This window comes from Vipera ursinii (genome assembly GCF_947247035.1).
Source record: "Vipera ursinii genome assembly, chromosome: 1".
NCBI classification, from domain to species: domain Eukaryota; kingdom Metazoa; phylum Chordata; class Lepidosauria; order Squamata; family Viperidae; genus Vipera; species Vipera ursinii.
Window position 1 is genome coordinate 334,796,752 of NC_139512.1, and position 27,853 is coordinate 334,824,604.

Sequence of the window (27,853 nt, forward strand, 5' to 3'; positions counted from 1 at the left end):
GTATTTGTCCCCATTTTTCTTATAGCTTTCTTTTTCCCAGGCCACTCATTTTAAGGAGGCTTCCTCTTGAAATCAAATAGGAATATATTTTAAATTATTATACTTCCATATAAATTTAATTTGGCAGCCCTATAACCATTTTTGCAATTGGTTAAACAACTATCATATTTCTGGTTCCATAACTTCCTGGTTGGCTTGTTCTAGTCATTTAGAGTAGTTAGAAATGTTCCTTATTTAATTCAGTTAGTTTAACTACAGTGTTGCCACAGGCATGCCTTTCCATGTAGCTATAACCTGAGTTGCTATTATTCACTTAGGGAAGAGCTTTGTAGTTCAAAATGGCTCAACGTTTTATAGACCCTAGAAGCCTGAGAAATGAATGGAAATAATAGATCAAATCCTCTAAACCAGGGGTGTCAAAACTTGCCGCGTTACATGACATGTTGTGACATATCGTGACTTTTTTCCCCTTGCCGGAGCTAGGGTGGGCACAGCTTCCAGATGACGCATCCGGCCTGTGGGCCAGCAGTTTGACACCCCTGCCTAAACTGAATTTGGTTATTTATCTCAGATCCTTGCAATAAGAGCCTTGGTGGAGCAGTGGGCTAATGCCTCCTTAGGTAACACCAGCTGCCTGCAATTAGTGCAGGTTCGAGTCCCACCAGGCTCAAGGTTGACTCAGCCTTCCATCCTTCCGAGGTAGGTAAAATGAGGACCCAGATTGTTGGGGGCAATAAGCTGACTTTGTAATAATGCCGCTTGGGGGTGTGTGAAAGCCCTAATAAGCAGGCATATACATAGGATGAAGGCTACTGCTAAGTTTGTAAGCCGCCCTGAGTCTTCGGAGAAGGGCGGGATATAAATGGAATTAAAATAATAAAAAAATTAAATAGCCATTCTTATTTCTTGTCTGACTGATTATTTGTTTAAAAAACTGAAAGCTACAGTTTTGCAGATGAAGTAGCATACAGTTGTGCAAGCTGTAGGTGGTATTATTTATTTTATTTTTTTACTGTATTGATTTTTCACAAAGAATGTTAACTAAAGTGGTGGGGAAAATGTTGGCTTTGCCCATCTTGAAAAGAAATTTCACTGATGGAAGATGCCATCTGTGACCAGTCCAAGAGCAATAAGTTCAAACACCTTTGCCAGAAGGAATTTACATTATGGAACTTATGGAATCATTGTTAAAAGAGCCTTGGTGGAGCAGTGGGCTAATGCCTCCTTAAGTAACACCAGCTGCCTGCAATTAGTGCAGGTTCGCATCCCACCAGGCTCAAGGTTGACTCAGCCTTCCATCCTTCCGAGGTAGGTAAAATGAGGACCCAGATTGTTGGGGGCAATTAAGCTGACTTTGTAATAATGCCGCTTGGGGTGTGTGTGAAAGCCCTAATAAGCAGGCATATACATAGAATGAAGGCTACTGCTAAGCTTGTAAGCCACCCTGAGTCTTCGGAGAAGGGCGGGATATAAATGGAATTAAAATAAAAATAAAATAAAAATTGTTGAATGGATACCTGGAGATCATCATGCAGGGATCCATTTCCATAGCATCCCTAGAAGATAGCTATGCAGCCTCTGCTTGTATATCTCCAACAAAGAAAAGTTCACCACCTACCAGGCTGATTGGATCTTATTGTTAGGAATTTTTTCCTGATGTTCAACCAAAATCTAATTCCTTGTAATTTGAGTCTATTATTTCTTTCCCTGTTTTCTGGAACGACTCTGAATAATATTTTTTCTTACTTTTTCCATGAGAACCATTCAAATATGTGTAGATAACTGTCATGTGTCCCCAAAATCTTTTCCAGGCTAAACATACCCAACAGTGCCAACCATACCTCATAGTTTTTTTTCTTCCAGCCTCCTTACATTTTAGTTGCTCTCCTTTGGAGAACTCTAGTTGGAGTTCTAAACTCTAAAAGGACAACTTGTATTTGTACTTGTTCCTTATTTTCCTTCTTTTGTCGATTGTTCTGCTTAAGTCCATTTGGACACAGTTCTAGTCTGAAGAGCTCATTTCTTTTCCATTACTTGTTACTGTCATTATCTCCTGACAACAAGCTCACCTCTTGGTTTTTTTAAATTATTATTGGCATAGTCCAAAAAGACTTTTTTTTTGTTATTTCTAATTTCCTTTACAAGACTCACTTCCTTTTGTGCTTTTAGCCTTTGTAACTTACTTTCTATAGATACCAGCCTCTTATAAGTACATTTCCTTCAGGATTACACCCATCTTTCATTTTGTATATATGTCTCTCTTTACATTTCCCATAGCTGAAAACTTCTATGGATCCATATTTTTTTCCTACTTATACTTAAATGCTGAAACCATTTAAACTCCATATGATTTTGTCACATGCCTTTGAATCAACTAAGAACAACGAGAGGCCTAGATTACAGACTCATCACCGAATCACTCAGTTGTTAACTATTTAGATAAGAGTATCTAAAAACAATATGCTTCCATATGATATTGCTGTTCTTTTAAGTTCTGCTATGGAGGCTGTTTTTATTGCCTTCGAGCTGATGTGAACAAAGACAATGGAGCTTTGTCCCCGTTAGAAATAGTTAAAGAATACCTTTCTTAGAGAGGCCTGTCTGAACCAGTTTAATTGAATATTAAATGCTTTTATCTGTCCAGTTGTTCAGTGAACCAGAATTTAATTTTCAGTGAACAAGAAAGGTACACTGTGTATCTACCCTGTTTTTATTGTCTATATTCTCATTCTCCCTCACTTTAATTTTAGCTTTATAGTTATTACATATTTTTCAGCTGTTCAGTTTCTGAACAGAGAGGTGGAATATTTTAATTTATTCTTGTTTTGCAAATCATCTGCAAGGTTAATCTGACTTCTGAAAATGGGATTTGTGTCTGCTAAAACCTATTATCTTCTGTGAAATGTTCTGTCAAAATAAATTGACAATCTTTAAGAAGCCACAAGACTTTCTTTTGTGTTTCTTCTCCAAATGATATACATCAGACATGTCAAACACAAGGCCCGGGGGCCGGATGCGGCCCGCGAAGTGGTTACATGCGGCCCACGAAGCCATCCTGGAAACAGGGAGGGAATGGCCCCCACTGCCTTGGCCCTGGCCCAGAGACCCTCCTTCTGCCAGAGACCCTCAGATCTGTCCCACACCTGCCCAGGCCCCCATAGGCACCCTTGATGTGAACGATGTAGAGCTGGCCATGCCCACCCAGCAGGCCATACGCACTCTAACCACGCCCACCCAGTAGGCCACGCCCACCCAGGCCACACCCACCCGGCCCCCTGAGGGCAACCGCAATGCTGATGCGGCCCTCAATGAAATTGAGTTTGACACCCCTGATATACATTGTCAGCTTAATCTACCTCACAGGATTGGTATGGAAATAACTGAACCTAAGAACATTTTTTAACTCCTTGCAAGAAAATTAATATGTGAATATGATTAAGTATCTACCATTTTTTATTACTTTAGAAAAGTCTGTAGTGCATATCTCACATTTAAAGACATTTTCAGGACCAATGCGGAAAATGAAACACTAATATAAATGACAACTTCAGTAGATCAGGGCTACGGATTTCTTTTACCCTCAAGATGACTGGCCTATTTGTATTATTATGGACTATAATCTTTAATTCAAAGATATGGGACTTCTGTTTGAAAGGTGAGGCAAATAATGTTCCAGTTTGAGGCATTGACGTGACATGTCTCATATGTGCAGAAGTGTATCAGTGTAAATCATGCTAACATATACACTTCCAATAGTTTTATAAACATTTGTTCTGCTCTCCAGTCCAGTGTCTGTTAGAGCAGATAACAATAGAATAATAATGTTTTAAGAATTAAAAAGAGCAGTATCAAAATCATGTTAGCAAATAGTAAGTGAAATCACCCTTTATTAGTAAAAATTTCTCAGATTTTACCCAATGGAAAACTCCTTGAAGAGAGTTGTATTTCTATTCAGAAGGACCCTTGTGTTGAGCTTCCTGCCTTAAGTGAAGGGTAACTACTTTCACTGCAAAGAGAATCTTCTCTTCACTTCCAAAGAGACAAAGAGCCATATTACTTTGAATATATTGCCAAACATTCATCAGGGTGTCTGCCTGTTTTGCATTATCCAAGAAGGAAGCTAAATTCCTTGCCTTCCAATACAGTGCTATCTGGATCTTGTGGAGGGCCTCTTAGTTTATGACAAAGAGTGGTTTTCATTGTCACTAAGCTCAACTTTATGGCAAGCTTGCACAAGCAAGCCAGCTGGAAAGTGTAATGACATTAAAGCAAGATGTGGGGTCAAAGCAGAGCATTGTAAATATTCTTAGGCCATAAATGTTATTGGAAAAGGTCAGTTGCTCCAAATTGGAAAAAAGATCTGATTTTCAGCTGGGGCCCTGAGCTACACAGCCCCATGCTGCCTTGTGATGGTGAATACTCAGCAATTAATATTTTCTTCAGCCAATTTCATTACATCATAGAGAACATAGGAGAAGGAGAACAGCTGTAAAACTAGGAGATTAATAGATAATAGCCAAGTAACCAGTTACTGCAGATACCTGTCTACCTGTTTAAGAGAAAAATTCAATGTTTCATAAGCTTTCCTGAATATGGAAGTTGCCCTGAATGTTCCAATTTCAGTTAATTGCCTCTCTGTAGTGCAGATGATTAAGTCCCTTCCACTGTTGCTAGCAGCATTTTTCTTACAAAAGAATGAATTTGTGACAATGAATACTTTTTCACAATCTGGACAAAAAGAAATCAATTAAGAAACAGATTTATTGAACAACAGCATGGAGCACAATAAAGTAATCCAGCAAAATGTCATGAACCCAATCAAGCCCTTTTCAAATTAGTGAAGTAAGGCAACTTGAATTGTTTAGTAACATTATTTAGTGCCCCCAATTAACCACTAAACTTTATTTCTGTAGAAACTGCCTAACCTTGGTGTCTAAAATGAGTTCTGACTTCTTTAGGACAATTTACTCAGCTCTGACAAGCTGGCTCCTAGGCACAGCAAGATGAAGTCATCTCAAAATATCTATATAAATACAATTCATATCTTAGAGAAAAAAGCAGTCTCCTAGTTGTTGTTTTGTAGTAGGAAATATTAGATTTTTAAAGTTCAAAATATCCCTAAAAATAACTTTAGGTACTTTTTAAGACCTTTAGCTTGTATACCCAAGATGACACTACATTCATATACAGTACATCAACCTCTGAAAGGATGGGACAGTAAAGTAGAATATCCATAATATGCATTAATCATGTTACATTTACAAACTAATGAAATGTAAAATGTCCAAAATAATTTTCCTCACCTTGCATTTCTTGTGTCCCCCCCCCGTGTTTGTGTGTGTGTGTGTGTGTGTGTGTGTGCTTTGTGCTTTGTGCTTTGGTTTTGGGATATCCAAAAAGTGTTTATCCCATGTCTTAATAAGTTTTCCAAGGACTCAACTGAACTGAACTGTTTTCCTCTGCTTTTTCTGAGACCACAAATGAGTTATCTATGTTCCTCTCTCCCCCACCCCGCCTTATATTAAGGCTTCTTTTATATTCTACAAAAGGAAATAATATATGGGAAGCAGACCCTGTTTGTCAAAGGCATCCTTTATCTAATGAGTCCTTACTTACATTAATGGACATCCTCTACCACTTTCCGCTCATGCTATGCTCTATTTTGGAGGTCAGATGGAAGTAGTGAATTATATTCTATCTTACAGTTGAAATGGGACCTTTTTTTCCAGGAGTTTGTCTAGAGGACTAAGGTAATGAAAGGACAAGGATTTGGGGTAGACCATAGAAGCCAATCTGATGCCTCAGCCTAATGACGTAGTCCTCTGAAAAAAACCAAAATATGGATTTGAATATGTAGGATTGTCAAAGAAGAATGTTTTGACTGGGTATCATTTAATTGTATGTCTGTTAGAACAATGCATCTGCTAATAGTGCATACAAACAAAGCACAGGAGAGTGGTTACACTTGGGGTTTGCCAAATAATAAACATCCTTGCTCTTCCATGAATTAGAACCATGTTATAGTCTGTTTTCTAGAAATGATGCTGCTAGTTTCCCGTCAGAATTGCGGACTCCAAGTTAATAGTGCAGTTTCAGAAGAGGAGAGAAAAAGAATGTGATGACAGGCTACCTCATTCTTCATGTCTTGTTGATCCCTTACTTCTAACAAGAGACTGCTGCCTATTTAAGTCCGTCTCCCCTACCGCCCTCTAACGTTTACATGTGTTAACTATTATTTTTAATCATGTTATATTCCTCAAATAATTTACATTATTTCATTGCGTCATCTTCATTTCTGTTGAGTTTTGCTTCCTTTGCTTTCCATATCCCTAGGTTGCAGCAAAGCCTGGCCCCCTCCGATGGGCTCAGTGATGAGCATGTGCTGATAGCAGCCTATGTGAGCCAGCTACAAAGCAGCACACGGTTAGTGCTAGGCAAGCAGATTGTGTGGAAAGGGTGTGGGGTACCTAGGGTGATTTATTCTTTTCCCTTTCAGAACTTTGTTGGATGTCCTATGTAGGCAGCTGGCTTGGCCCAGCCCATCCACTAAAACAAGTGTTAGGAAGGTCTGTGATTAATCATTTTTATTTTATATATGTTTGCTTGAAAAGGATTATTGATTTTAAAAAAGGTCCGTGACTAAATGTTATGAAGGAAAAAAGAACCAATTTAAAAATGAGATGTTTGTGGATGCACTCATTGGATTTCAAACAAGATTGCTTTTGAAGGAGATTCTGTTTGTAATAATGTGATGGAAATTTGGAACAAATATCAAAATGAGGAGTTTTAACTGGGCTTCTTGCTATGGTTCAAGTAAATAAATGGTGTTGGGCATGAAATGTAACAACTACGAAATATTTTAATTTCTTAAAAACCCCTAAATGTGGGGAAGCATGAATAATGTTTTCTTCTAGGCTTCAAATGATGAACTACTGAGTTGTTACAGGGATAATCAAGATTCCTACTGAGTAATTCATGAGAATGTGTTCCAATGGATAGCTCTAGCAGTTTTATCTAGAAGTAATCCCAGGTCTTTTCTAAGTTCCTGAATTTCAGAAATTATTCTTGATTTCTTTAAAGATAGCCCTCGGATGAATATACCAGTGATAAACTAGAATGGTGCACATCTGTATTATGCCACACTGATTTTGCCCATTCGTGCTAAATGCCTGATGCTTTGAGAAAAAAAATGGAGTTGGGTTGCCTTATGCTGCCAAACAGCTTTTTAAAAAGAATAGTATCAGGAAAAGAATTCCTTCCCACAGAGAAAACCAGTAAGCCAAAATAGGCAATGCGATACTGTCAGCACCTTTTGATCCTCTGAGTGAGATCATTTCTAGAAGGGGCACTAATTACATTGTCCTATAAAGCTATGATTTGCAAAGTGGTGTCCAATCTTCCTTCCAAAATGGGTTATGTTGTTTGTATTACTGTATATTAGAAAAATAGTTTAAAAATGGGGAGTTGCCATTTTGGAAACCAGTTTGGCCAATTTCTAGCATATTTATAAGTATGTGTCTGGCCTTCATAGTCATTCTTAAAAGTAGAGAATACACGAGGGTAATAGAAGAGATTGTGGAAGGCAATGTATTTGACTTTTGGTGAATGAATGCCTTGTAACTTGTACTTCCTTGATAGCTTCTATTTTAGGAAAGTTACACCCAATATTTCAAATGTATCCACAAGTATTTGCCATAATATGTGGAAGCACCATAAACTGGTTTCCTTCAAAAGAAAAAAAAACTGTATAAAACAACAATAATCAAATAAATAGATTGTTGTGACTTCAGCTTAAAAGAATCTGGGTTTACTTTTAGCTCATTGAGACATTAAAAAGTTTTCATTTTAATGATAAAACTTTTTTGATACATGGCATGGCATTGTTCTGGTATAAGCAACTCTATCTGTCAGTGTGATCAGGTTTGTCATGGTACAGCCTGTTCATATTACAAAAACCAATTAGGTCTAGTGAATAAGGCACCAGGCTGGAAACCAGGAGACTGTGAATTCTAGTCCCACATTAGGCATGCAAGCCAACTGGGTGACTTTGCCTAGTCACTCTCTCTCAACCCCCAATGTTAGGCTAGGTCACCAAACTGGTAGGTCAAGTCCTGTCACAGCCAATGGATCAATAAAAAAAACACCCAGATTCTGCACTTGGGGTAAAGTACTAGGGGGAAAAAAGCTTGTTCATATTGCAGCTTTTAATCAGATTTCTGATTTAATTCCTCTTAAAAGTTAGTGTTTTTGTAGCCCTGGCAACCATTTAGCAATAGAGAAAAGGATTCTCTTGTTTTGGGGTCCATCTGAGGAAGAAGACTGCTGGAAATTTCTTGCTTTGGCACCTGATGTGATAAATAGCTGCCCTCTTACTACCAGTCTGGTGGCAACCTGCAGTTATTCTGTCTTTCTTGTCTTAAAAGCTTGAAGGCTGCAATGAAGAATTGCACAATGAAAACTTCACTAGAAGCAGTAGTCATTTTTAATGTTCTCCAGCCATAAAAATCCCATTCACCTTGACTGGATTTTGGCATACCAAAGTATTTGATAATGTTTAATGCATTTGTCCTTGTATAAGTACAGTATAAGATGCTTCTGCCTAATACAAGGGTTTCACTTTAGATATGATTTTTGCCTCTCATGTTGTCTTTCCAAGCCATTCATATGACTTTGTCATCATGTTTCTTTTGTTTTCCCTCCCCCCATATTTCCTTTTTAGGGGACATAATGGGTTCATAGCAGAAACTCTATAAATGAAATTTCTATTAATGTTATACTACTACCTTTTTGAAGAAATATGGTTTCAATACGTGCATTCATGTTCTGAGCATATGAGCCAATCACCCAATCTCTATGCTGTGACACAAAGTCAGTGCAATGTTATTTTTTGTACTATTTCATATTAAAACATCTTTTACCTGTTTTTTAAAAATGCATGCTTAAATTTAAAAAATTGATACTGGAAATAGTGAAGCTAGTAAATGACAAGGGTGAGCTTGCCTACATGAATGCAGTACTCCCCAGAAATATTGTATGGAAAATATGTTGCAGTTGTACATACACTTTTCAACAAAATGCAGTTAGAAGCCATAATTATAGAATTCCCATGAATTATTACTTTTTTATGCAAAAATGAAATTGGACATGATTGGCTCATGAATGAAGCTTGAGAATCGGTTCCTAAGATACACTGATTTAATTCTGTACCATATTGGACAATCACTTAGATTCCTGGTGTGATTTAATATTATAGAATTGCAAGTAGCAATTGGTAAATGTTAGATCTCTTTCCTTTAGCAGTGTTCTGGACAGTCCTAGCAGACTGGATGAAGAGCATCGGTTAATTGCTCGGTATGCTGCCAGGTTAGCTGCTGAAGCTGGAAATGTGGTGAGCAATTGAATTTATTTCTTTGGCATCTGAGCTTTTATCTTCTTTTCTTTGATAATCAAGGTGCAAATGTGAGATGAGTTCCCAAACGTGTGATAAGTTCCGAAATCCTTAGAAAACTAAATTAGGAGAAGGGCACTAAGCCAGGAAATCCTGAAGTCATCTTTCTTGTGTAGGGTTTCACGAGCAAAGCAGTGGCTCATGCTAGTATTGCACAGTGTTTGTTAAAAGGAATTGATATATAAAAATAACATTCATGTGGCAGGATCCTTGCAGTCTCTTTGTGGTGATGTATCACAGAGCAAATCCATAGGATAGATCCCAAAGAAGAACTCATGTCCTGATGAATCACCACTTAAGTATGAGTGAGTAGTGTTCCAAAAAGGCCAGTGCAATTCTAGGCTGCATCAATAGAGGGATAGCATCAAAATCACAAGAAATAATAGTGCTGCTCTATATTACATTAATGAGACCACATTTGGAATGCTGCATCCAGGTCTGGTCACCACGATACAAAAAAATGCTGAGGCCCTTGAGAGAGTGCCAAGAAGAACAACAAAGATGACAAGGGGACTTCCTCATACAGTGAACTACTAGGGGAACTAGGTATGTTTAGGCTCAGGGGAGACAGGATAGCAGTCTTCCAGTACTTGAAGAGTTGTCACAGGGAAGAGGAGGTTGATTGGTTCTCTATACCGTAGTACCTGAGGACAGGACAAGAAGCAATGGTGGAAGCTTATTAGAGGGAAACTCAACCTGGACATAAGGATGAATTTCCTGATAGTGAGAATGATTAATCAACAGAACAGCTTGCCTCCCGGAGTTGTGGGTGCTCCATTGCTGGAGATTTTCAAGAAAAAATGGGACAATAATTTGTCCAGGATGGTATAAGGACTCCTGCCTTAGGCAAGGAATTGAACTAGGAGATCTCCAAGGTCACCTCCAGCCCTATGATTCTATGAACTCCAATAAATAGTGTTGTGATATGCTATTTGTCAGGGGGAAATCAGATCAGGCTGAAATATCAGGCTGAGATATGTAGCATAGCTTTCTAGCATGGTGCTTCCATTGTTCTATCAGATAATGAAGGCCATTTTTCTGTTTCCTCATCATAACCCAGTGCTAGGTATTGAGCCTGCAGAATTCTCCATGGGTAAAATGCACAGACACTTGCACACATGCACGCACACACAAGCACACACTTTCAAAAAGGGAAAACTCCACGTAATTTAAAGAATGAAAAATAAACAGGAATGGTACTATTAAAAATCATGGTATGTCAGAGTCCTGATATAAAAAATGTTGAGATTCTAGGTAGAGTGCAGAGAAGAGCAATAAGATGATTAGGGGATTGAACGCTAAAACATATGAAGAACAGTTGCAGGAATTGGGTTTAATAAAAAGAAGGACTAGGACTAGCAGTGTTCCAATATCTAAGGGACAGCCACAAAGAAGAGGAGATCAACCTATTCTCCAAAGCACCTTAAGACAGGATAAGAAGCAATGGATGAAAACTAGTCAAGGAGAGAACCTTTCTAGAACAAATGAGAAAATTTCTGACCAATACAATTAATCAGTGGAATGATTTGCCTCCAGAAGTTGTGGGTACTGAAACATTGGAGGTTTTTAAGAAGAGATTGAGCAATGATTTGTCTAAAAGTATAAGGTTTCCTGCTTGAACATGGGGTTGGACTAGAAGACTTCTAAGGTCACTTCCAACTCTGTTATTCTGGTATTATTATTCTGTTACATTCTCTTGCTGGCAAGTTTAGAAATAGTATCATCCAAAGTCATCTTCCAACTGATTTATGTTTTTAGTTGCCTTGAGTGTCACTGAGCAATGTGTGTCCCGAGATGAGAAGATGGGAGGTGTTTGCATGTGACTCTGTATGCTCTTGAATATGAGTGCCACTTCTCACCTCTTGAGGATGTGTGTCCTTCAGTGAGTCAGCAAGATGGATGCTTTCTATTTTTATCAGCAGCTCAATTATTGCTGTGCAGATTGCAACAACTGCTTGTGTAAACTAGAGATATAAATGGAAAATGCCATGTCCCATATCTCTGTATTAAGATATGAAAGAAGGACAGGTGTTTCCACAAAAATCACATTTTAATTGATTATTAATAAATTTTTAATTGCTAGCAATGGATTTTTTTTTCAAGTTTTGTTTCCTGAAAAGCCTTTGGGGATTAGGATAGATCACTTCAAACTGAATACAAATGTAATTTCAGAATGACTACATCACATAGGAATATCGAGAATTAAGAAATTAACTTTTAATGACTATAATGTATTTAATCCCATGTTTCCAACACATTGCATGAGTTCAACAGGGCTAAAAGTGTTTCGCTGCTGATTTTTGTTTGTACTCAATGTCTGATGCATCTCACTGCATTGTCCAACAATAGTCAGCGAGCACTGATGGATTCTAGTTGTCCTCATGCCATTTTTCCATTGTGACAATGTTCTGGTGAAACCTTTCATCATGATTGTCACTGACTACATGTAGATCTTTGGGAAAGAAGTCCAAGTGTGAATGTAGAAAATGAATCTTTGGTAATATATTGTGCTTTATGGTCTTCTGTGCTGTAAGAAATTTGTCAATCAGCTGAATGTAGTTTAGTGCTCTGTAGTTGCCAAGAAAATTCTCAACAACACCCTTGAATGCTTTCCAAGCAATTTTCCCTGACTCTATTAACAGATCTTTGAACTGCTTGTCATGGATCTGATCTGTGGACCAACAAAAATGCCTTTCTTAATCTTCATATCCATTATTCTTAGAAACATTTGTCTCATAGAACAAAAACCTTCACCTTCCTTGTTCATTTCTTTCACAAAGGTTTTATGTGAAGTGGAGGCATAAATATCTTTATTGGGTCAACAGATAGTTCATGTGCTACATTTTTCTGTCCTATCTTTCAGAGTGGCCATTTCTTTTTAATATAATGTGAGTCTCTTGCATGGCTGCTCCATTCACACATGCAATAACAGTACTTCGTATATCTGAGTTGTATTCCTTTTTTTATTGAAAAGTTTTACAATACATTTTTATAACAAAACAAAACCCCTCCCAACCCCCTCCCCCCTCCCCAACCCTCCCCAACACCTCCCTCCCTTCCCCCTCCCCCCTCCCCGACTTCCCAGAGCTAAATACAAGGTATAAAAATACAAACAATCATAATCTACCTTATGCAAACAACAATAAACTATTAAATCTATCGCACTTTAACTCTTATAAAATAACTACAAGCTATTAGCTACTATTCCAAGGAGCAGCACCACTGCTTTTAGATTTTCACAACTGTTCCAGTTGCACTTGGTGTACTATATGTGCTTCAACAACAGTTCCATGTTTACCTATGTTTCTTTCATGTGTGCAGCTTAGCCAACAGGTACTGTAGGGTGTACATTGCCATTGTGTAACAAGACAGCCTTGAGACTTAATACTGATGGATCAGTAGAGATGCCATTAAGGAAGATGATAGCTGTTGCTTGAGGTGATTGGGAGGAGAATGCTGTAAAAACATTTTGTTACATGAGGAAGAGCAACAATAATCTTTTCTAATACTTGGCTGTAGTTGGCTGGCTAAATATTGGGAGAATATGGCTGGACAGATGTGATAACACCTCACTGTTTTGAGCTTTTTGCAATGTATCAGGCTGAATATTTAATACGGGAGTGCCTCTGGTTAAAATCATGAGGTCGCACTGGATATGGCCCAATTCACCCTTTATGGAAATTTGTATAGTTGAAAGTCATGTTGGAATATTTGGTCAAAGTGTACTCAAAGTTTTTTTTCTAAAGATTCTCTAATCATAGCCAAGAAAAAAAAGAACCTTTTCAAAAGAAGGTAAAATATTTTGTGGATTGAAAGAATTTTTAATTTCTGGTTCTTTTTTACCTGCATGGAGCACAATTTGTCCTCCCTTCTTTTCTTATGTACACTTTAGGGAATAATAGAATTGGTGACCATTCTTCAAAAATGACTGTAATAAACAGTAATAAAAAATACATTTCCCTACTAATGCTTTCATTTACGACAACAAAAAAACAGTGTGAAACTGATTAAGGTCTAGTCAATTCTACAAAACAAGCATCCTCTTCTTTTAATTGGGGCTGATGTTGCCTTAGATTCAGGCACTGTAGGAAAAAACTCCATCCCAATTCAGAACAGTAAAAACACAACAACTGAATGGTGCATTGAAGGTTTATTGAATTGGGGATCATGGGGTATTAACAGGAGATGATTTTAGAGTCACGAAGGCAACTATCCCTGTTCTCTCCCCATATCAATTTCTTCTAACAAGGTGCTTCGTTGAGTTTTTCTCATTGTACATTTTTTCCTGCCGTTCTTGCCAGATGTTGAGAAACTGCTCATTAAGTGAGCATGGAACCAAGCAACCTTTTCTGAATTCTTTTAATTTTATCATAAGTTTTCCATGAAAGCTTAAACTCTTGTGTGTCTCTAGAATTGAGTCAGCTTATTTAAATGTTGCCTGTTTTTCACCAGACACGGCCACCAATAGATCTGGGGTTCAATTTTGATGCCAACAAACAGCAAAGGCAACTGATAGCAGAACTGGAAAACAAGAACAGGTAAGTTATTGGAGTGGGAGGGGGAGTGAATAACAGCTTTTATGGGCTCTTAAGGAAGCAAACTTTCTTCATCCCTACCTAATTGGCTGAGCTTCTCACTTACTGCAGTAGTTCTGATCTCTCTCTCTCTCTCTCTCTCTCTCTCTCTCTCTCTCTCTCTCTCTCTCTCTCTCTCTCTCTCTCTCCTTCTTTCTTTATCATCTCAGGTTCATAGTGACTATATTTTGGGGAGATAGAGCTGGTTTGGTGGTTTTTTCCTGGGGTCCAAGCCAAAAACAGCTAGATGCTAATTGTAATCAGTGGGACAAGTTTCTCATGTTTCCTGATAAGCCATGTGCAAAACCAATCACTTTGATGGTATGATTTCAGCCATTTATGTTCATTTCTTTAAAAGTTTTGTATGGCTGCCTATCTTAGAGCACAACTCTAGGCAGCTCCATTTTTTTTTAGATCACAGGTGTCAAATTCGATCACGTATCGTGATGTATCACGATGTTTTTTGCCTTTGCGGAGCCGGGCGTGACCTGCACATGACACATCCGGCCCACAGGCTGCCAGTTTGACACCTGTTTTAGATGGAAAACTTAAAACAAATATGCTTTATATGTTTTATATTTTAAATATGCCTTATAAGCATATTTATGCTTATAGGTAAAGGTAAAGGTTCCCCCGCACATGCATGCTAGTCGTTTCCGACTCTAGGGGCCGGTGCTAATCTCCGTTTCAAAGCCGAAGAGCCAGCGCTTGTCCGAGGACGTCTCCATGGTCATGTGGCCGGCATGACTAGACGCCAAAGGCTCACGGAACGCTGTTACCTTCCCACCGTAGTGGTCCCTATTTTTCTACTTGCATTTTTACGTGCTTTCGAACTTCTAGGTTGGTAGAAGCTGGGACAAGTAACAGGCGCTCACTCTGTTACACGGCACTCAGGATTCGACCCGCCAAACTGCCAACCTTCAGATCGACAAGCTCAGCGTCCTAACCCACTGAGCCACCACGTCCCTTATAAGGCATATTTAATATGCTTATGCCTTATAAGCATATTAAAACAATAGCAAAATTATGCTTCTAAAGCTTGAGAGAGGGGGGAACCTAGATTATCCCATTTGCAAGATGGGATCACTGCCTCACCTAGTATTTTCATCTCCTTACTCACTGTGCCTTGTTCTATTCCTCCCTAAAACATTAAGTGCAACTTACAGCCATCAGTTTACCATTTTCAATGCAACATTGCAACCATAAATAGTTTTACAAAACAGCAAATATTTAGAGAACAAGACCCCACAAGCTTGTAATGTTCATACATCTAATTTTCCTTCTGTTTTTCTTGTATTAAGAAATAATCTTTCTATAGCATTACAGAATCTTACGCTTAATGGGGTGTCTGTGCTATAAAAAAAGTGATCATTTTCCTATAAGCTTTCTTAGATAAATGTACTTGTTCCTTGGGATGTTTGAGTTCCTATGGTAAGAAGGGGATACATATAGTATAAAAAGAGTCCTGCTGGATCAGGCTGCCGGCTCATCTAGCCCAACATTCTGTGTCACACAAAGGTCTACTAGCTGTATTTGGGAAGCTCACAAGTCTGGAATGAATCAAAAGACCTCTTATACTGGCTGTTCGAGAACAACCAGTGTATAATGTCACCTTATGGGAGAGATGGGCAGCATAAAAAAAATAAAAATAAAAAACAATAAAATAGAATAATGTCTACTGCCTCTTTAGGGAGCAGGGAGCAGTCGTCAATATTAATGGTTACTGATAAACTGATATTCAGCTCCCTTTTAAAAGTTATTCAGTTTGGTTGTTTATTGCCCCCAATTGCTGCCCCCCCCCCCCGGGTTTTGCAGTTTAATTGTGCGCTATGTGAGAAAATATTACCTTCTTTTTGTCTTGCAGTTATTTTCAATACACGACCTTGAGTTTTAACACGGTAACAGAGGGAAAACTCCTCCATGTTATCTAAACCGTGCAAGATTATATGTATCTGTATTATACATCGCTTTATTCTCTTTTCCAATCTAAAGAGCCCCAGGTGTTGTAATCTCCCCCTGTAGGGAGACATTCTTCTAATCATTAGTTGCCCTTTTTTGCACATTTCATAACACTATAATACTCTTTGTAAGGTGCAGTGATCAGAACTGAGCACAATATAGCAAATGTGATCGCAGACCATAGATTTCTATAATGACATTATTGTATAGACATTTCTGTTTCCAGTTCCCTTCCTAATGGTTTCAACCATTAGACTCTATTAATGGTAACTAGTAATGGTGTTTAAAGCCCTACATGGCAGGGGTCCGGAGTACCTCAGGGAACACCTGCTGCCGGCATCAACCTTCCTGCGCCCTGTGCGTTCCCACAGAGAGGGACTCCTCAGGGTGCCACCGGTCAGAGAATGTCGATTGGTGGCCCCCAGGGGGAGATCCTTCTCTGTGGGCACCCCGGAACTATGGAATCAGTTACCGGTAGAGCTCCGGATGGTGCCTGATCTTCGCTCCTTTCGCCGCAATCTAAAAACATACTTGTTCGAACAAGCCGGCCTGGCCTGATGGGGGATTGGTGGGGTTTTTATTGCTGTATTTTTGGGGTTTTTATAAATGTATTGTATCAATTGTTTTTTAATGGGCAACTATTTAATCTTCTTTTAATATTTGTAACTTTGCATTTTATTCTTGCCCTGTTCACCGCCCTGAGTCCTTCGGGAGAAGGGCGGTATAGAAATATTAATAAACTAAACTAAACTAATGTATAGGAGGATATCTTTGGGGTATTAACTGGCCCTTTCAAACTCCAAAAAGCACATCCGTGGTATTTGAGTGAAAAAGAAGAATTGTGTTTAACTAATTTCACATTTATTTTTCTAGAGAAATACTGCAAGAAATTCAGCGCCTCAGACTAGAACACGAACAGGCTTCCCAGCCAACACCTGAAAAAGCCCAGCAGAATCCAACTTTACTGGCCGAATTAAGGCTATTGCGGTAATGAACCAACCTCTGCCAAATTAATTTAGGACAGACATGTCCAACACAAGGCCCGGGGGCCAGCTCCGGCCCGCGAAGTGGTTTCATGTGGCCCGTGAAGCCATCCTGGAAACAGTGACGGAATGGCCCCCACTGCCTTGGCCCTGGCCCAGAGACTCTCCTTCTGCCAGAGACCCTCAGATCTGTCCCACTCATGCCCAGGCCCCCATAGGCACCCTTGATGAGAACGATGTAGAGCTGGCCATGCCCACCCAGTAGCCATACACACTCTAGTCATGCCCACCCAGTAGGCCAGGCCAACCCTGGCCATACCCACCCGGCCCCCAGAGTGCAACCGCAATGCTGATGCGGCCCTCAATGAAATTGAGTTTGACACCCCTGATTTAGGATATTGAATACAGAAGCAGTGATAATCAGAACAGAAAGAGCAAGATAACAAACTCATTAAATTATCCTTTTATTAAACTTGAATAGGCAAAGGAAAGATGAACTGGAACAACGAATGTCTGCTCTTCAGGAAAGCCGAAGGGAACTGATGGTACAACTGGAAGGACTCATGAAGCTGCTCAAGGTACATCATGTCTGCACTCATCCTATGGCCATTGTAACTGCAGTGCTAATTGGCCATTTGTGTTGTGACCTTCTTATTTCACTTCCTGGAGCATGCTTTTTTAACTGAACTCTTTTTATCTGACATTTGAAGGGATTGGATTTGCTGCATAGAGAGATGAATGAGTTTGGTTGCTAAAGCATATAGGAATAGCATAGACCTGAGATAGCTCTTGTGCTAGATTTTGTCTTTGGTTGGTAGGAATCAACTGAAACTGCCTGTTCCAGTTGTCTCCCTCTCCCCACTCTAAATTGCTTCTTCCCGACCAAAAAAAAAAGTCCAGGTTTCTACTTGATGCAGGAACTCTAAAGGTAGATCAGCCCAGCATCTGCTGAAAGGCTGTTATGAGGAAGAACTCGCCCTATACCTCTAACTTTAAGGAAGATTGGGTTTTTTGTCTCCAAGACTACAGTCTTTTGGCGTAATCTGTTGAGGGCTATATACTAGGGGTGGCTGGGATCAGGGCCAAACGTAGATGAGATAATCTTTGCTCTACGTGCCTCTTCCAGTGGGGAGGGATAAATTGTTTTGAAAGAGACCTGAACTAATTGCTTGCAGAGGGCTTTTGAAATTAGGTCGAGAGCTGCATGCAACTTTAGGGGGAGAGATTTTCTACCCTACGCTACATAATTGATTTCACTGATGGTTTGCTGTTATTGACAGAAAAACCTATTGAAATCTGAAAATATATTGAAATATAATTTAAGTCCCTTATATACAGCCATACCCTCTGGGACAGCAGACAGCAAATCATCTTCTTTTTCTACCAGATCTTTGAAGACTACTGTCCTGACCCTACTCAATCTTTTTTGTGTGTTTTGTCAGCATTTCCTCATAGGTTTTGTCTTCCGTACTCTTGAACATTTTAGTTCCTAACATCTGAATCTGATCCACTGTATCTATAAAACTACTTATTTGATTTAGTATTTAAATTATAACCCTCAGATGGGTTGGAATATGGGTACATGTCTGTGAGGGACTTGGAGTGTTACAATGCACTTCTTTGTGTGTGTGTGTTTTTTTCACATATGAAGATAGTGAGGTGGAGAGTTTAATTACGAAAGTTAAAAGTAATGTTTGGGCATTTTGCATTTGCCCAAAGAATTAAGAGCATAAAAGGTTTCACAGAATTTGAGAATGTTTTTCTGAACCAACAAGATCTTTTATCATTCATTCAGATCAAGGTTCAGGACCATTAGAATTAGGATTGGAAAGGAATTTGAAAGTGGATAGCTTCATATTTGCAGGTGATAGATGGTCAATGTCAACTTGTTATATATTATACTATATATTACCTCTGATATCAAACAAAGTTGCCTTGAATAACAATTGCTGGGGAGAAGGTATAAAACCAACTAGTTGTGTTTATGATTTGTTTTGTGGACTTCCCTTACAAACATCTTGTCTGGCAAACTCTTGTGTTTTCATGGAACCGTGAATCCTCCAGGTGTGAGACAAGAAAACCCCCAGGGTCTGGCAGTGTTTTATATCCTTATTCCTTGTGTCTTCATGTGTTAGGTCACATTGGTGTTCCCTCTAATACTCAACTGTGTTTTCATTTTCAAGATAACAATTGTCCTTTCTTTTTTCTTTCTCTCTCATGTTCCATTTACAATTCTCTGTAGGAAGAAGAACAAAAACAGGCAGTAAGTTAACAGCCTTGACAGTCATTTTTCTTTGATTCTGCATGAAACGACTGGGTGTTGCGTTTGTCATGATGGGGTTGGATGCAAATAAATTGAGCAGCGTAGAGCCGCATTTTGCTATCATCTTTATTCCTCAGCAACCTTTTTGTTCCCTATTAAGCATGAGCTTATTAACCCATGACGCAACTACTTCCCATATAAAATGAAATTTGTTGCCTGACAGTATAACTAACAAGACCTTCTTCCAGGTTTTTAAATATATATATCTGACAAAAATTAGAGGTTCAGTCCCTATTGCCTATTCTGGTAGCCTTCTTTGTCCTGAGGTCTCTGATAGCAATTTTTTCCCTTCGTGAATCTTGCATTTGCCTGATGGCCATGAATACATGCATAAAAATGACGGCTCTGGGCTTTGGAGGCCCTGAGCCTTGCAAGCTTGACAACTGCTCAGCAAAGCTCCAACTTTCAAGGGCTCAGGAGGAGGAGCAAGTCGCTTCCTTCCTCAAGATGTCCTTCAACCCAGCTCAGTTTTAACTCTGAATACACTCCAGAGGGAGCCCTTTTTCTTTCCTAAGCAAGCAGCCATTACTGCAGCAGCTCTGTTTATGGCAGAATTGATTTAAGCTTCAAAGGTACACAAGATGTTAGAAACTGATTTTGGGAAAATTAGACATATTTGCTCTATCCGGAAATAAATCTTATGATCACTGAAGCAAATATACTTCCAGAAACCCTGAACTAAAAGTTTATTCTGCTGACTTGAAGCTAAGGTAACTTCCATCTGTGCTATTGGTGCAAATCTAGTGCCTTCTAATGTCTGATGGCTTCTCATTCTGCCCATTTGTTCTTATGGCCTGTGAAGGTAGAGCCAAATTGAAGGTGGTACTTTTCGTCTGCCAAATGTATATGAAGGTAAAGATCAAAGAGACTTGTTTGCTACTTAATACCATTGGCCCATTTGCTCTTGCCTGCTCTCTGGACAGGGTAAATACATATCAAGCAGAAAAAGGAAATGGTCTTTGCATTTTTATTTTTATTGGTTTAATTATTTTAAAATACTTATATGGCCACTCATGTTACATATGATTTCAAATTACTAACAACGATTTAACATGTTAACAATAACACAAATAAAGGAAAAATAACTATCATCACATTACAACAATATCAAACTCTCAGAAGAATAAACACAAAAACATGCAAATCATATAAACCAGGTTCATTTAACATCCCGGCTCAAAGCTTCGTAGAAATGTCAGGTCTTTAAGGCTTATAGAATACAGACTATCTGTATTCTGTGGGGAATGATGTTCCATAGGTCAGTCACAGAGAAGGCATATATCCTGGATTTCATCATTTATTTATTTTTTCCCTGACCAGGTTCCAAATATTCTTCAAGGGCAGCCCATGTGATGTATATTATAGTAGTCCAGACAGGAGGTGACAGAAAATGAGTAACCATAAGACGATTTCCCAGGCTAGAAGTGGGTAGAGTTAGCGCACAAGATACATTTGTGCAAAGACCCTCTTGGCTACAGTTAACACCTCCCTTTTGAACAGGAGCTACAAGTCCAGGAGGACCCCCAAGTTGCATACCAGTTCTGCTTGGGAGAGTGCATCTTCATCCAGAGTTGGAATGGAAGAAATGAAAAATCTCCAGATGCAAAAGGCCTCAAGAGCTATAGCTATTTGGTCTTGCCAGGAGTGAACTGAAGACTGTTCTTTCCCATCCAGATTCCTATAGTTTCAGTCTGAAACCCAATTGAAAAGATAATCCATTTCCTCCAGGGACCTGTGGAATTTCATGTGAACTACCTTCTCAACATCCATGAAAAGAGAAGGAGGAAACTGGACAAAAAATGTCTAGATTTATTGGATTCAGCAATGGCCTCTCGAAGAGAAGGTGGACTATAGCCTCTTTCAGAGCATAGGAACCCCTCCCTCCTTCCTTCAGAGAAGCATTTACCATTACACAGGCCCAACCATATATCACCTCCCATGTGGTGGTAACCAACCAGAGAAGGGACATTGATTTAAAGCAAATGTGACTGAACAAATGTGACCTTGATGGCCTTGTTCACTTCATGGGACAAATAAGCTAAACCTTTTCCAAGATAAGGAGGGAAGACTGCCTCATACACAATTACATAAATTAATCCAAGCAACTTTATTTTATAGATGTTGAATATACACCTCGCAATGGCTTTGCAGAGGTTTCTTCAGACTCTCCTTAAGTAGAACACACCAAGTCATCCTAATCAGGACTTGTGTTTGCCTGTCCTATTCCCATAAAATCGCTGAAGATTATACTACGCATCTCCTTGGGAGAGAAAATATGCATAAAAATTGAAGATTTGCTGTTCAGGCAATCTCACATGTTGATTGGCTATTCCACACGTGATGTTAACAAATCCAGAGATGAATTAATTTGTTTCCAGTATTACCAATACTCATTCAACATTATAAAAAGATCCATCTTTTAGAGCAGGGGTCTTCAAACTTGGCCCTTTTATGACTTGTGGACTTCAACTCCCAGGATTCCTCAGGCAGCGTGCCTGGCTGAGCAATTCTGGGAGTTGAAGTCCACAAGTCATAAAAGGGCCAAGTTTGAAGACCCCTGTTTTAGAGCATATTTGAGTTGTTTTGACATAATTTCTTTCCAGATCATGAAAGACAGGACTGTTGTTCTGAATTGCTATCTTTCCCAGCTTGCCTTTTTTTTTATTCCCAACTCATCCATTCACTAGCAGGCTTTTAACTCTCAAATTCTATACCCAATAAAATATGAGTCATCTTGGCTACACCTCCTAAAATAGAAGTCCCAATAACAAAAGGGCAAGGATATTTGATTTGATTATGGGGGAAATTTGTGGAAGATAGTATGTCATATATTTCCAAACTGGATTAGAAAAAAGACCTTACCCAAATCAGTTGGGGTTGGAGGGGAAGGGTTTTCAAGACTTCACTATTTTAAATCTTATGTCTTCTAGTATATCTTATATAGATTATTATTTATCGTGTCTTTAGAACCTGAAAATATGCTTTGAACCAAATGCTAAATGGTGAATCACAATGAAGGCTGATTCATCACACTAAAGTCTGCAGAAAGGTTACCTTCCAGATTAACTTGGCTGCAAAGAATTGGTCCTGGGAATTGGCTAAACAAATCAGGCATTAGCTGCTTCAAATGAAGATTATTGTCCACTCGGTGTAGCAGAGAAAGGATAACTACTTTTACTTAGACAGCTAAATTAATCTGCAATGATATTACTAAAAACTTCAAGATAAAACAGTTGACATCTTAAAAAGATGGTTCATAGACTGCAGCAATCAAAGTCTGTGGAGGTTCCATCTAGAACACTTCATGAGATCTAGAGCAGTGCTTCTCAACCTGTGCTACGTGTACCACTGATGGTACTATGGCACCTGGTAGGTGATACGCATACGACGGGTTGAAAAGCACTGTAAAAAAAAAAAAAGTGCAAAAGTGTAGCAGGGGGATGAGCTGAAGCAGCAGCAATGCCGCACAGGCCTCTGGGAGAGTCAGCAGGAGCCACGGTGTTGCAGGGGCTCTGCTGAGCTCCAAAGATCGCTGTGGGGCTCCAGCTGATTGGCGGTTCCAGAAGCTGCGGGCAGCCTCGGGGAAAGGTGTCAGCTGCAGCTGCACCAAAGAGAAAATAAAGGGGTGAGAGGAAAGGATATAAAAGAAGCTTTTGGAGGGAAATGGAGGGGGAAAACCTAACGGGGAAAGAGGAGGGATGGAGAAAGAGAGACGGAGAAGAGGCTTCTTGTAGTCAACCAGAAGGACAGAAGGGGATAGAACAGTGCAAAGATTAATGTCAAAGAAACAAACACAAGTTTCCCATTAAAAGTGTGGTGAGTGGGTGTACAGATAGTCCTCAGCCTACAACCACAGTTGAGCCCAAAATTTGTAAGTGACAAATTTGCTAGGTGAGAAATTTGCTAAATGAGTTTTATCCCATTTTATGACTTCCCTTGCTACATTTGTTAAGTGAATCACTGCAGTTGTTAAATGAATAACATAGTTCTTAAGTGAGTCTGGTTTCCCCATTGACTTTGCTTGTCAGAAAGTGGCAAAAGGGGGTGACATGACCCTGGGAGACTGTGACCATCATAAATATGAATCAGTTGCCAAGCTTCCGAATGTAAATCACGTGACCCTGGGGATGCTGCAACGGTCTTAACGGTGAAAAATGGTCATAAGACATTTTTTTCATTGCCATAGTAACTAAGAATGGTCACTGTTGTCAGTCGAGGACTACCTGTACTTTATCACTTTTTTCCTTTTGGGGGGGGGGTCATCAAGTTTTTGACACCTTGCTAGGCAACAGGTATATTTGAATATTGCCATATCCTAAAAGTGGTACAATCTGTGAAAAGGTTGAAAAGCATTGAGCTAGAGAGTCCTTCTTGATTCCTGGAAAGTACAGTCTTGCAGTTTTAAACCCTTCAAAGATACTCCACAGAAGCTTTTAATAAATGTGTTAGTCTGTAAGGTGCTAGAATAGTACTGTTTTTGCCCTGTGTTGTTTTTCCAGAGTCTTTGCTATTTCTGTAGGGCAAACTTCAAATCACATAATAAGAATTATTATTCTTTTAAGAGGAGGTTAAATAGCCATTTGTCCAGAATAGTGTAAGATTTCTTGCATGATAGAAGACCTCTAAGATCCCTTCCAACTCTGTTATTCTGTAATTCTGTGATATTCCTAGATGCTTGCTTTTGCTTGCTACTTCTCTCTAAGTATGGTGCTACCCTTGGCAAAAAAAAGAGCTGCATTTAAACTTTTTTTTAAAAAAAAAATGTTTGGACATTTTTATGGAACGTTGCATTATCGATCAGACAAGGGTGCTGGATCCCCCACAGTAGGAGAGAGGCTTGGGATCATTTGATTTTCCAGGTGTTAAATGTGTCATGGAGGCAGAAGTTAGGAGCTGCTTCAGTGAGCTAGCTGGTTGCTGGAGACTGTAGTTCTATATCCCACCCCACGCACATACAAGCCACTCATTTGCATTTTGGGGAAAATACCTTTGCCATTTTTTTGTAAGGCATTATAGATAACTATATCCAGATTCTGGGTCTTGGCTTACATAGATTGGATGGTTCCAAGGATCTCATTTCCTTTGAAAAAGATGGCCATTATCTTCTTGAACTGACGTCCATATTTGTATTCAGGAAGGTGACTTTTTAAATTTGTTTTCTTGATAGCTTCAAGTGAATTACTAGGAAGTAGACATAGGCGGAATGTTGTCTTCCCTGTTAGATAAAAGTAGAACTACCATATTGGCTTGAACAGGTGTCTTCTTTCTGTTGACCTGAAAGGGTGTTGCCTTATTTACTGGGAAAGGGATGCAGCCTGGCTCTGGATAATTGTGGATAGTACTGAGGAGTGGAACAAGGAATAGGTTTGTATAGCTCTGTGGTTCTTCCCAGGTTGGATGAAGTGACTCTTTTGGCCCTTCATTATGAAGAATTGTGCCTTCCACACTGTTGTAAAATTAGCTCTGTGGAAAGGGGGATGCTGATTGCTTTTTCTCTGAGGATTCCCCCCCCCCTCTGTTCCTAGCCAGTCAGCAGTTCCCCCTTCACAGAAGTTAATCATTATGGTAGAGTTTGTGTTAGCTTTGCCGCAGAGTCCCACTCCCTCTCTACAAGGGAGGAGTTGTGCTAGAGGAAGCTGCCTCAGTCATTTATTCTGGCCTGGAACTTAGCGTGCAGCCTTAAGAAGGGGGAGCAAGGTTGAGGAGGGGTCTGGAGGCACGTTTTTGCTTTTAAACAGCCCAAATAGCTGCTTTGAATTAATGCTGGGACTCTGTCAGGCATGTGCGTGCAAGCCCTTCTGCTATGTCTTTAACACACTCCGCCATCTTAGCTATTTCTGGCTCCCTCGTTCTGCATTCAAGGGAGACTGCTATATCAGCAGCCCCAACTCTAGGCTCCCCTATCACAGCTGCAACAAGGGCCTGAATGTGTGTCGGTGCACTTAATTAAATTATGCAATTCTCAACAATTAAACACAGTCTTCTGCCTTGTAATCTTGTCGATCCTGCCTGCTCTTTTTCCTCCAGCTTTTGATTAGACAGCTGTGCTTTTAGGGGGAGTAGCCGGTGCCAACAGAGGCCCAAAATAGAACATATGAAATGGACGGTGCACGTCTCTCTCCCTCTACTGTACATTGCTGTCAGAGTGCCAGGAGTGCACGCTGAGGCCCCCTCTCCTGGCTGCACACAAGCACCTTTGCCTGCTGTGTTTCTATGCAGCTCTTCTGAAGCCAGTAACCAAGAGGAGGATGACGTTTGTTTTGTTTAAACATGCAGCAGCGGCGGTAGAAAGCAGGGAATAGTCCACACCAGCCATCTGCTACCTGGCTGCCTTCCATGCGCTCGGAAGACAGCAGTGCGCCGATGAAGTACCTCTTTCATTCTGTTGCCATGATAACAGTCCTTCAGATTTTAGCTGGGGGGGTAAGGAGGTGAAGAGGTATTAAAGCTTTGAAAAGGTTATTAAGCTGCTAAAGTAACAAGCTTTTTAATGGGCCCCTTTATGGAGATTATTCTCAGAAGTTTTTTTGGTGATGCACAGAGGGACAAGGAAGAGCAACATTTAAAGACAGGAACAGTGACCAGTTTCCACATGAGAGTAAAGATTGCCCAGCCAATTACATAGGTTTCAGGCTGATCTAATTCAGGTATAAAGTTTTGCTTCAACATATTCATATTTACAGATCAAAGCCACGGTTGGTGAATAACATAGGGGTCTCTGTATGTTCAGAAAAGCTTTGCAGAATGGAACCAGGAAATGGGCACAATTAGCTAGCATACGTGCCACTGGTCAGCACCAAATTTGCAGTGAAGATTTTGCATTGCTGCTGTGAAACATTTTGCTGGTTTTGCTTAGTCCTTTGAAAAATATGCTTGCATGGAACCAATTGATGTTGCCTTTAATGCAGGAAGTAGGTTGACTTTAAACTTTCTGAAGATGGGAGAATACAACCGGAAAGGGATCATAATTCAGTGATAGATGTGACTTGCTTGGAAAATTTCATGTTAGATCTCCACTAATTCTCAGACATGCAACTGGAACCTGAGCTTTCCAGGTAAAGTTTCACCTATCAGTTTTCTAACTGCAACAACTAGAGAGAAACATGTTTCTCTTAAGCTTAACCTAAGAAGCAATTTGCATTCTTGTGGGGATGTTTTGTATCCATGATCACATCATTTTCATAGCATTCATTCATTTGAGTGTGTTTTCACCTATCGCCAGCATTTGTCAAATTTGTAGTGGATTGACTCTTCTTTTAGTTTCGTGTCCAGATGTGTTTTTTGTTCACGAATGACTTGGAATGTGATGGGCAAGAGCCAATCTATAATCTAAACACATTTGTGTTCTTGATGGTTCAGCTCCCTTGCCTGTCTATGAATAGAAGGTCTTCTCTGAATCTTACTGGGGAAGAGCCTGTAGAATTATCGTATCATCTGGTTTTATTTCTTCAGCCAGTTTGCAGATGTGCCAGAATCAACATCTATCAATCAATGACTATTGGCCTTGATGGTAGAGCGACTGAAAGCCATAGGCAGGGACACTAGTGGGCTTCCTTGTGCAGTTGATTAGCCACTGTGAGAATAGACTGCTGGACTAGATGGATGGGTCCAATCCATTAGAGCATTGCCTAGGTCAGTTTTTCTCAATCTCAGCAACTTTAAGATGAGTTGACTTCAAATTTAGAGAGTTGAAGTTCATACATCTTAAAGCTGCTGAGTTGGAGAAACACTGGCTTGGATTCTTATATTCTGCCTTTCACAACAGATTCTGAGTAACTACAATTCCTGCAGGTTTTGTATATTTTAAATATTCTTCCCTTGCCTTGTGGGGCCCTCCAGAAGTGGTGAGGGTTTCAGAGCCAGTATATATTCTATATTCTTGAACTTGTTTTGACAGAGTTTTTATTTCTTGCTTAGCTCTCTTGAATAAAGAAACAGGTAGATTATAAATTGACTATTTTTTTAAAGGAGTAAGTTCGCTCTTGAACCTACAAAGAGAGGCGTCACCTTATTCTGTTTCACCTAGAAATGTAAGAAGTCAGTTTTGGGATGTCCTGGTAATAAAACCAATCAATAGTCAAATGGCAGGCAATTGTAGTTTGGCTAACTCTGGATTGAAAAGATGGTACCTATCTTCTCGCATGAATTTCCATGCCAGGAGATTTATCCATTGTTTATCATTCTGAGGAAACATCACAATCCAGGTGTAGAAACACATTTAAAGGTTTATGGAAGTCATAAAACCAGACATAAAACGAGCATTTCCACATTACATAACAACATTGTTTTGATTCTTGTAAAGCAGCATAAAAACCCAAGATCCCAGGAGGATTACCTGTTGTAATCTACAATGTAATGGTAATAATGCTTGAGCAGTTTTATAGAGGGATTCATTCTTTGCAATTATTTGTCTGCCCCTCTCTCTGCAAACAAAAACAGATTTAACATTGATACCCCTTGCAGTATTTATTTCTCAGAATGGAAAACGAATTAGAATCTTGCATTGTCTCAGTGATATTTGCAGGGCAGGGAGGAGTCAGTCCCTGACAGAGAAGTCCCTGGAGTT

At 39.5% G+C, this 27,853-nt stretch overlaps 1 protein-coding gene across 1 annotated transcript in view; it reads left to right on the forward strand.

The window, feature by feature from the left end:
- DTNB (dystrobrevin beta) overlaps positions 1-27,853 on the forward strand; it is a 120,317-nt gene that overhangs the window by 73,056 nt on the left and 19,408 nt on the right. Inside the window, exons 11-16 of the mRNA XM_083360882.1 lie at positions 6,334-6,423; positions 9,298-9,388; positions 13,901-13,986; positions 16,855-16,968; positions 17,446-17,542; positions 19,207-19,227. Coding sequence (XP_083217008.1) covers positions 6,334-6,423; positions 9,298-9,388; positions 13,901-13,986; positions 16,855-16,968; positions 17,446-17,542; positions 19,207-19,227 — 499 coding nt within the window. The remainder of the gene's footprint in view (positions 1-6,333; positions 6,424-9,297; positions 9,389-13,900; positions 13,987-16,854; positions 16,969-17,445; positions 17,543-19,206; positions 19,228-27,853) is intronic.